Source organism: Zea mays, chromosome 8 (genome assembly GCF_902167145.1).
Source record: "Zea mays cultivar B73 chromosome 8, Zm-B73-REFERENCE-NAM-5.0, whole genome shotgun sequence".
Classification (NCBI taxonomy): Eukaryota; Viridiplantae; Streptophyta; class Magnoliopsida; order Poales; family Poaceae; genus Zea; species Zea mays.
The window spans coordinates 13,364,963-13,376,491 of record NC_050103.1 but is presented as its reverse complement, the minus strand read 5'-3'; the positions used below and the strand labels follow the sequence as shown (position 1 = coordinate 13,376,491).

Below are 11,529 nucleotides of genomic sequence, written 5' to 3'. Positions count from 1 at the left end.
ATCCGATCCGAAGGAATGTCACTTAGTGGCTGTGAAGCGAATTCTTCGATATTTAGTCGCTACGCCTTGCTTCGGGATCTGGTATCCAAAGGGGTCTAACTTTGACTTGATTGGGTACTCAGATTCCGACTATGCTGGATGTAAGGTCGATAGGAAGAGTACATCGGGGACGTGCCAATTCTTAGGAAGGTCCCTGGTGTCATGGAACTCTAAGAAACAAACCTCCGTTGCCCTATCCACCGCTGAGGCCGAGTACGTTGCCGCAGGACAGTGTTGCGCGCAACTACTTTGGATGAGGCAAACCCTCAGGGACTGGCTACAATCTGAGCAAAGTCCCACTCCTATGTGATAATGAGAGTGCTATCCGAATAGCGGAAAATCCTGTTGAGCACAGCCGCACAAAGCACATTGACATCCGACATCACTTTTTGAGAGACCACCAGCAAAAGGGGGATATCGAAGTGTTTCATGTTAGCACCGAGAACCAGCTAGCCGATATCTTTACCAAGCCTCTAGATGAGAAGACCTTTTGCAGGCTGCGAAGTGAGCTAAATATCTTAGATTCGCGGAACTTGGATTGAAATGTAGCATACATGTGTTTATGCTTTTGATCATGTTCATTCTGCATTTTGTTGCTTATTGTGGTGCTCAAGTTGTACAAACACTCCCTGGACCTCACAAGTCCTGTTTGCAAGTGATGCACATATTGAGGGGGAGCTGTGCTACAACTTGACCCTTTGAGACTAACCATGTACTTGAGTTTGGTTGTTTTAGTCTCCAAGGAGAATTGAAAGGGAAAAAGGTGGACTTGGACCATGCAAGACTTCCACTGCACTCCGATGAAAATAGTAACTCTTCCAAGTTCATCTTTATACTCTTATTGCCTATTTGCTCTTAGTTGAAGATTTTGGTGAGGCAATGGGGTTAAAGGGCCAAGATTGATCTCGTTTTGGTGCTTGATGCCAAAGGGGGAGAAAATAAAGGCCAAAGCAATAAATGGATCAGCTACCACTTGAGAAATTTTGAAAATAGTAGATTAGAGTTTTTGGTTTGGCAAAACTCTTTTGTTGTCTCTCTTGTCAAAAGTTGGCCTCTTGTGGGGAGAAGTGTTGATTATGGGAAAAAGGGGGAGTTTTTGAAATCCTTGATCAAATTTCTTTGGAAAACCTCTCTTTATGTCTCTACAAGTGGTTTTGACTTAGAGATAGGAATTTGAGTTTGATTTGCAAAAACAAACCAAGTGGTGGCATAGAGTGATCCATATATGTCAAATTGAATCAAAACAATTTTGAGTTCTTATGTGAATTGTTTTTGTACTTGTTCTACTTGCTTTATGTTGTGTTGGCATAAATCACCAAAAAGGGGGAGATTGAAAGGGAAATGTTCCCTTGGGCCATTTCTAAGTGTTTTGGTGATTTAGTGTCCAACACAAGTGTCTAAGTGTAAAAAGGTGGACAAAGTACAAATCAAGGATAAAGGTATGTTTCTCAGACTTAGTACATTGTTTTATGGACTAATGTATTGTGTCTAAGTGCTAGAAACAGGAAAAATCCGATTGGAAATGTCTTGGCTCGAGCAGCCAAGAATCTGCTGAGTCTGGGTGCACCGGACAGTGTCCGGTGGTGCACCGGACAGTGTCCGGTGCGCCAGGCTGGCTCGAGCGAAGTGGCCGCTCTCGGGAATTCACCGGCGACGTACGGCTAAAATTCACCGGACTGTCCGATGTGCACCGGACTGTCCGGTGAGCCAACGGTCGGCCGGGCCAACGGTCGGCCGTGCAATCTGCGCGAGACACGTGGCTGAGCCAACGACTAGAAGATGGCACCGGACTGTCCGGTGTGCACCGGACATGTCCGGTGCGCCAATGGCTCCAAATCTGCCAACGGTCGGCTTCGCTAATTAAGGAAGGAAATCGGGCACTGGACAGTGTCCGGTGTGCACCGGACTGTCCGGTGCCCCCGATGACAGAAGGCAAGAATGGGCTTCCAGATTTGTGCTCAACGGCTCCTAGCTGCCTTGGGGCTATAAAAGGGACCCCTAGGCGCATGGAGGAGTATACCAAGCATCCTTTGAGCATCATTGATCACTCACACTTCATTCTTGCGCACTTGTTCGACATTCTAGTGATTTGAGCTCCGTTCTAGTGTGCTAGTCTCTTGAGCTCAAGTCTGGGTTTTGCGTGTGCGTATTCGCTGTGATCTTTGTGTCGTGTGTGAGTTGCTAATCCCTCCCTTGCTCTGTGATTCTTCGTGAACATCTTGTGTAAGGGCGAGAGGCTCCAAGATGTGGAGATTCCTCGCAAACGGGATTAAGAGAAGCAAAGCAACACCGTGGTATTCAAGTTGGTCTTTGGACCGCTTGAGAGGGGTTGATTGCAACCCTCGTCCGTTGGGACGCCACAACGTGGAGTAGGCAAGCGTTGGTCTTGGCCGAACCACGGGATAACCACTGTGCCATCTCTGTGATTGATATCTCTTGGTTATTGTGTTGTGTTGAGATCCTTCTCTAGCCACTTGGCAAATTACTGTGCTAACAAGTAACCAAGTTTTGTGGCTTAAGTTTTTGAAGTGTTACAGGATCACCTATTCACCCCCCCCTCTAGGTGCTCTCACCTCCACACCGCGCCTCAGGCCGGCATCGACTACATCCCTAGTAGACTCCTCGACGTGGGCCAGTCCATCGCCACGAGCATCGTCTCCTCTGGAGGGTACCTCGATGACGAGGACACCGGCGACGTCCTCATCTATACAGACAGCGGCGGCCGCCAGCGCAACCGCGTGAACCACTCCACCGACCAGACGCTCGAGAGTGGCAACCTCGCGCTCGACAACAGCTACCAGTACGGCGTGGAGGTGTGCGTCATCCGGTGCCACGACGTCGAGTAGAACTTTGGATTAATGGGATTGTCAAATCTAGCCTAATGTTGTCAAGGATTAATCCAAACTTTATCGGAAGTGAAGAGGTAGCTGTACAACACTTTAAATTTCCATCCTTTGTCTTGGTAGCTTCATTTTGTTTCTTTTGATCAGTGTGAAACTTTTTATCGTGCAGGATCCTACATGCATTATTTGTCGACAGTATATGTATCTTTTAGCAGTCTCTTATAACTGTAGGTTGTCTTCTTATGTTTGCCTTGAGGTGTGTCTGTCTTGCAGAGTTATTAATTAGGAGGTTGTCATGCAATTGTTTTGCCTATTCAATTCTTAACCGCGCCATATTTATGTGCTCATTCATTTTTATTTTTATATTGGACAACTTAACTTAGTATGTCTGTTTTCCCCTGTAACAGCGTTTAATGAACCATAATCTTATGCATATCGAATGTTCTGTTTGTTAGATCTAAGTCAAGTATTTTAAGTATAATTGAATTTGTTTCTTTTTCCAGCACTGGAAGCACCTTTGTGAATGCAGTCCGAAGAAGCATTGCTTACTTTATCGACACACCCTTGCAGAGTTGGGGGATTTAGTGTGCGAGGTCTCTTTGGTTAGCCCCCAAAGGGGACAATGTTACGCAGAATCCACACTTGCTCAATGATGTTTATGTGCCGTCTAAAAAGGTTTGATATTGAATAAAATAATGCTCTATCAAGAAGATATATTTTGAGTATTTGCATTTAGTTCTCTATTGACCAAAGTATGCACGGAATGCTTTGCTCATTTTTATAATTTTATCTTCCAATTATCCATGCTTCTTTTTACCATTAAAGCATGGTCATCTGATGTTTTGGGCTTGAAATTATACCTCGTAAAGGATCAATCTTATGCTCATTTGGGTTCTTGTTGTTGTGTTTTCCTTCTTACCTTCCTCTAAGGCATGCTTTATTTGTTTTTTTCTAGGTCAAAGATCACTATATATTATATAGACAGTGTCGGGGACCATAATTAGGGGTACCCCCAAGACTCCTAATCTCACCTGGTAACCCCCATCAGCACAAAGCTGCAAAGGCCTGATGGGTGCGATTAAGTCAAGGCTCGGTCCACTCAAGGGACACGATCTCGCCTCGCCCGAGCCTAGCCTCGGGCAAGGGCAGCCGACCCCGGAGGATTTACGTCTCGCCCGAGGACCCCCTCCAGCAACGGACACACTTTCGGTTCGCCCGAGGCCCAGTCTTCGCCAAGAAGCAACCTTGGCCAAGTCGCCACACCGACTGACCATATCGCAGGAGCATTTAATGCAAAGGTGGCCTGACACCTTATCCTGACGCGCGCCCTTCAGTCGACAGAGCCGAAGTGACCGCAGTCACTTCGCCGCTCCACTGACCGGCCTGACAAGAGGACAGCGCCGCCTGCGCCGCTCCGACTGCTGTGCCACTCGACAGAGTGAGGCTGACAGCAGCCAAGTCCGGCCTCAGGCGCCATAGGAAACTCCGCATCGCCCGACCCCAGGGCTTGGACTCGGGCTCAGCCCCGGAAGACGACGAACTCCGCATCGCCCGACCCCAGGGCTCGGACTCGGGCTCAGCCCCGGAAGACGACGAACTCCACATCACCCGACCCTAGGGCTCGGACACGGGCTCAGCCCCGAAAGACGACGAACTCCGCCTCGCCCGATCCCAGGGCTCGGACTCGGGCTCGGTCCCGGAAGACGACGAACTCCGCCTCGCCCGACCCCAGGGCTCGGACTCGGGCTCAGCCCCGGAAGACGACGAACTCCGCCTCGCCTGATCCCAGGGCTCAGACTCGGGCTCGGTCCCGGAAGACGACGAACTCCGCCTCGCCCGACCCCAGGGCTCGGACTCGGGCTCGGCCCCAGAAGACGACGAACTCCGCCTCGCCCGACCCCAGGGCTCGGACTCAGCCCTGGCCTCAGCCGACGGTCTCCGCCTCACCCGACCCAGGGGCTCGGACTCAACCTCGGCCTCAGAAGACAGACTCGACCTCGACCTCGGAGTAGCCTCCACCTCGCCCAACCCAGGGCTTGGACCGACCATGTCACAGGAGGCGCCATCATTACCCTACCCCAAGCTAACTCAGGCTACGGGGAACAAGACCGGTGTCCCATCTGGCTCACCCCGGTAAACAAGTAATGATGGCGCCCCACATGCTCCATGACGACGGCGGCTCTCAGCCCCCTTACGAAAGCAAGGAGACGTCAGCAAGGACTCGACAGCCCCGACAGTTGTCCTTCCGCCAGGCTCCAGCGCTCCTCCGACGGCCACGACACCACACGAACCGGGTGCCAAAACCTCTCCAGCTGCCACGACGGCATGTACTTAGGGCACTAGCTCTTCTCTGCTAGACACGTTAGCACACTGCTACACCTCCCATTGTACACCTGGATCCTCTCCTTACGCCTATAAAAGGAAGGTCCAGGGCCCTCTTACAGAGGGTTGGCCGCGCGGGGAAGGACGGGACGACGCACGCATAGGCCTCTCGCTCCCTCCCTCGCGGACGCTTGTAACCCCCTACTGCAAGCGCACCCGACCTGGGCGCGGGACAAACACGAAGGCCGCGGGTTACCCCTTTTACGCCTGTCTCCCTCCGGCTTCTTCCCCCCTTCGCGCTCCGTCTCGCGCCGACCCATCTGGGCTGGGGCACGCGACGACAATTTACTCGTCGGTCTAGGGACCCCCCGGGGTCGAAACACCGATAGACAGCTTGCAGAAGATTGGGTTTCAAACTCTTAACATATTCTCCAGATGCCATTTGTGGAAAGGTCTTATGCCACTGCTTTGGAAGAAGCTGAACAATTTCTTTGGGGTGACCATGCCATGGATTCTGTATGTTTCTTTGACGAAGCATGCTGTGACCTGTTTACATGTCTTCAGGTATTATATGACTTATATTAAATGTAATATTGTCTATGCCTTAGGTCGGGAACATAATAGTAAGACTAACAAAGGCTATGAACTGGGTCTTGGGTGTTAGAAAATGTCTCTCCAAAATTCAGGACTTTCTGAAAGATGGCTGCTCTGAGAAAGTAAATTATGTGGAAATAGAAGAACTAGTTGCTACGAAATGTGCCCCGTGCTGTGAGCCTAGTCTTACAAAATTGCAGGTATGCAACTGTCACACCCGATTTTGAAGGTAAACCGAATGCGAACCATGTACGTGCCAGGATCAGTAATTCACGTACACAGCGATTACATAAATGACTCATCATAGCACAATGCTTCGAATTATAATAAAGAGTAAGTAATAATATTACAGACTAGAGCCATTTACATAATATAAATCAAAGTACACAAAATCGAAACGTAGCCAACGTAAACAACCCACCACAGGCAGCTGACTGGGGGAGGTCGCTAGCCTAATCCTCGAACTCGTCGACGTCCTGGAACTCCTGGAGATCTGCCTCGACGCCTTCTTTACTTGAGCATAGATTGCACCAAAGGCAACCTAGTGTTTTTGTGAAAGCAAGGGTGAGTACACATCAACGTACTCAGCAAATGTCCCGTTTGGCTATAGTGGACTAGCTTTATGTGGGGTTAAGTCAAGCAGTTGCTTTTAGTTGGTCAGGTTATTATTACTAGTAGAAAGCCAGGTTTTAGCATTAACCCAAGTTCTTAACCCAAAGTACCCTTTCCAAATGGAAAGAATACCACTTACCATTACCATAAGCATGATCATAACCATCCTCATCATCATCTGTAAACCAACCATCTCTGATCGGAGTATCTAATCAATGGAGCTCCCTTGGTCGCTCATAACCGCGATCACGGCTGATATATCAGTTTCATAACACTCTGCAAAGGTTGCGCATTTTACCCACAAGTCGTGATTCCCTCTTGCCTCGGGCCGATCAAACCCTTAAACACTACCAAGGTGAATAGGCAGGGTTTCACTACGTAGCCTTTACAAAGATTCACCGAGGCTGTAGCCGCCCGTTAGGTTTCCTAAATGCACCGCACTCCTCCCCAAGGGGCGAACCAAACTTGGCAGAGCGAGCCGCATACACCGAGCCCCATTAACGGCACAACGGCTAAGCGAACTACACCCCGGTTCCTCTAATTATTCAGCTAAGGGCATCCCATTCCACCCTCATGGTTGCACTATTTTCTCGGGCGGTCATCCAACGAACAGGTCCTTACGGAGAGGCACTCGAGAAACCGCTCGAGCCCCCTTGAATGACACAAGTATAACATCATAATAAAGAAGGGAAACAGCGTATCATTGATAAATCTCATCATGTTCATTGATTAGAGTTGAGCAATAGCATAAAGCTAAACAATAATAACCCAAAAGGTAATCAAGGACAAGGTAAATACAAAGCTAGTCAATCCTTAGGTTGATCATGGTATGCGGGTTGATGAATTATAAAGTAAATGGGACATAATAGGTCAGAGGAGACTTGCCTTCACCAAACAGATGCTCAGGGTCTTTGATCTCGTAGAACTCGAAGAGTTCGATCACTTGGTCGCCATGCTTGATCGTCGATTCCTCGAAGCTCAAAAACGAATCGCGATCGGGGAAGAAGACCCTCGCCGGAGCCGAGAGGAAATCCGTCGATTACCGGAGATTCGGGGATCCAATCGATGAACCGAACACGCTGCGATGAAGCCCTCGACGAGACGAATGCAGCGGTACCCTCGGATTTGGTAGACGATGCACAGATTGGGAGTAATTGCTCGCCGGAGTTGCCGGCGGAGTTGGAACCGCCCCAAACTTCGGCGAGCAATATCGGGAGCTAGGGATCAGATTTGGAGAAAACGTTTCGTGTTCTGGAACAGGCTCGACGAGATGAAGCCGGACATGTATATATACCTAGGGTTCGGATGAGATGAAAATTCAGTTAAAATTCGGATTTTACTATTTTTAAAATTCAAAAAAAGCCTAGAAATCCATATTTTGTGCTCAAAAATATTATAGATACTTTCAAAAATTCCAGAAAAATTTCTATAAATGTTTTGGCACCTAATGAACTCAAAAAACATAATTAGAATTTCTAAAAAACATTTTTAAGTTCCACAAATAAATAGATTTTGGTTTCCGGAAAATAGGAAAATATTCCGAAAAATATGAAAATTTACCGAACACTTGTATAAGATATGTTAACATGTTTCAAACACATTTTGCACTTAGAAACACCATGCAACGGCATGAATGCAACAACCAAAGTGCCTCTAGGGCTCATTCCACTAGGTTTACGCTAATATAAAAGAAAATAATTCTCCATTTTTAGGGAAAAGAGAAAGGAAAGCGAAGAACTGAGAGAGTAACACCTGAATTTGGTGGATATTAGAAAAGAAATTTTATACCCCCAAATTTAGGGTGTTACAGCAACCCTGGGTACATTTGTAGCATGTACTTGGTCTTAAAATATACTGTGATGTTTTAATTTCCCCTACCCACTGCAGGCGTATGCAGAGGAAGCGAAAATGCTGATTAATGAAGTAAACAATGCACTATCATCTTTCTTAACAGTAAGCCCCTTGTTAGAATTTACAGCCACACACTTCTCTGCAGTTGACAGAACAAAGTTATTTTGCATCCTATATTCTTCTGCCAACTCTTTCATGGAGCTTTTTTTTACAATGTTTCTTGTCATGTTACCTTAGGTAGACAAATTGGAAACATTATACTCAAGGGTTTCAGAATTCCCAGTTAAGCTAACAGAATCATCGACTTTGTTTTGGGAGTTATCTTCTGCAAAGGTATATGGTGTAATAATGGATCATCTCTTTTATATTTTTCTACATTAGAGGCATACTCTTCATTTTATCTCACGTTCATTTTAAGAAAATAGCAAGTGTCTTAACTTTTTTACATCTTATTTCGGCTGCAGTCCTGGTTGAAGAAAGCAAGTGATTGCCTTGAATAGAATAAATTGGGCATTATCGACATAGATGTCCTCAATAAACTAAAATCAGAGGTTTGTCCTTTTCAGGAACCTTTTGCTGTCAACTTGATTTTTGAAGTTCATCTGCTCTGACATTCATATGTTTCTGCATAAACTCATACTCTGAACTGGTATATCTGACAATTACTAAACCTGGCTAGATAATACAACTTCGAGTTCTACTTCCAGAGATTGATCTTATCTCAAAGTTGTGGAAAGATGTGGAATCATGGCAAACCCGTTGTCAATTATATCTCCAAGACTTCCCTAATCTAAAGGTGGCTTTTCCTCCTTTTTTCTTTCTTCTGTTATGTATTTTTGGGATGATTTTAGATGTTCTATTCCTCTATTGTGAATGTTCCAGGAGCTGGAGGGTTTTCTCCTTGCTGCGGATGGTGCCAACTTTAGCATTCCAGAGCTGAACATTCTTAAGCAACGTTACTCAAATTGTTGCTCTTGGGTGAGTCGTGCTAAGAACATACTCGGAAAACTTTATGCTATGAGTGACTATCACAATGCTGTTGAGGAGTTGACAGGCATTCTGAAGGAAGCAGAATTACTAGGAGTAAAAGGCATGCTATTTAAATACTTCCTCCCATGGATACTGTTGTATTTTAAATGTTTGGTTGTTTTGATCATTTTCACAAGAGCTATTATCCTATGCAGTTGATGAATTGCCTATTGTGGAGAAAGAACTAAAGAGGTCCTTATGTAGGAAGCAAGCATCTGAGGTGTGTATGATAGTTTCTGCACCATTGTCTAGGGTGGTCATATGTTTTTATGCCTATACAGATTATGGATTTGATTATCCATTCATGCATGTAATAGGCACTTGCAACAGTAATGTCAATGGAGGTGGTTGAAGAAGTTTTAAAAGAAGCTTTGATGTAAGTTTACTTTTTTTGTTATCCTACAAGTATTTTTAGAATGATTATCTAGCTATGTGTCGCTCTTAAGTTTCTTACCTGCCTGACTAAATATTGAAGAAGAGCAACCATTTGATGATCTGTCTCAGATGCTCAAAGAGGCCACTTCCTAGGAAGAGAAGGCTAGAATACAGAGATAAATCAGGAGCCCTGTGTCACACCCGGGTTTTAGGGGCACCAAGACTCGGGCGCGAACATAATCACCAGGTGTGCTGGGACCAAGTCTCACACATATGATGAATCATGGCACAGGATCGAATGTCACATCTTTACTATATAACAGGAGTTCTATACAAAATAAATAAATAATTACATTATAAGGAGACAACGGTCCAGCAACCCAAAGTTGACTGGGAGACGACGGCCTAGACCACTCATGAACTCATCATAGCATCCTCCAAGCGCCTCATCCTTTGGTACCTGTTCTTGACCTGTGGGGGGGTGTGAGACAGCAAGAGTGAGCTCACATACGTTCATCGCTCAACAAGTTGTGGGGAATAATGTGCATGAACTCGCCAAAGGTGGGAGCTCACGTGAAGTGTAAGGCTTACCAAAGAGGATGGTTAGAGCTGAGCATTGCTTTTAAAGTTGGTCAAAATTTTATTAGCAATTACTAAGTATAAGTAAATACCAACCCAATTAAGTAGTAGAACAAAAGTAACAACCTCACCTGCGATGCAATGCATATGACAAATTGAGTTTAGGTTCCATAATTTAATCATGTGAGGGTCCGAGCTGCTCATGACCGTGAGCACGACTAGTATACCAGTTTTACACTCTGCAGAGGTTACACATCTTTACCCACAAGTCATGTTACCCATCTGCCAAGGGATCGCGACTTCCCATACACCTCTACCGAGGAGGCGAGGCAGGGTAACACTACGAGGCCTTTACAAAGTTCCACTAGATTCAGAAAACCCGCTACAGTTTATAGGAAGCTCCAATGCAGGGATCCCTCGCATGACCGCCATCGCAGCAAAATCATCCCAAGGACCTCCCTACACTGACCACTCCCCTACTGCCCTTGCCCCTTTCGGGTAAGGTAGTCTTCCACTAGCTTTCCTAATTAATCAGCCAAGGGCGTCTATAAACCCTTGTGGTAGCACTATTTTCCCGGGTGGTCGCTCCATGTTCCAATTAACATAATGATCTTATCATGAACATTAATAATAAACAGATAATAAAAGTGTAATCATGAATAATGTATCTTCATACCCAAAACCACATAAAGCACTAGCAAGTACTACCCAAAAAGTTTAGTGGTAAACAAGGTATAAAGATAGACAAACTAGGGTAACCTATTGGGTCCCATCAAAATTAACCTATGCAGATCATTATGATTAATCAGAACATGGTTGGGTAAAAAGAAGTGATCAAGGACACAACTTGCCTGGGACTTGAGATTCCAGGTACCAACTTGCTCTTCAGATGACACGTGTCTTCACCGCTAAACGTAGCAATACAAACATACATGGTATAGGCAAAATTAACATTACACCAAACATATATGCAAAATACATATTAACAGTATACATATTGAAATAAGATCACAGGAACAGAAATTATTAATTTTGGAGTTATAGATTTTAAGTTATGGATTTCTAAAGATTTTATGTGCTTTGTACAAGATTAATTAGGATATCAATTTTAATGTGGCTTTCATGTCAAAACAGTGGCAATAAATGATAAATAATAATATTACAAAATTATAGGAACTGGAATGAGCTAATTTGGACTTTATATGAATTTTCTATAAGTTAAACCAATTCTACCATTTATTTCTACATTAAAAAAATTCATTTCTATATTTATTTTCTAATTTTT

The 11,529-nt window shown here is 45.3% G+C and overlaps 1 protein-coding gene across 1 annotated transcript; it reads left to right on the top strand.

The window, feature by feature from the left end:
- Positions 1-5,842: 5,842 nt before the first annotated feature.
- On the top strand, positions 5,843-8,789 carry LOC111589937 (uncharacterized). The gene is made up of 4 exons (XM_023300832.1): positions 5,843-5,998; positions 8,298-8,363; positions 8,499-8,594; positions 8,726-8,789. The coding sequence occupies exons 1-4, from the start codon at positions 5,846-5,848 to the stop codon at positions 8,759-8,761; spliced, it is 351 nt and encodes a 116-aa protein (XP_023156600.1). The 5' UTR covers positions 5,843-5,845; the 3' UTR covers positions 8,762-8,789.
- The last annotated feature ends 2,740 nt before the right edge of the window (positions 8,790-11,529 follow it).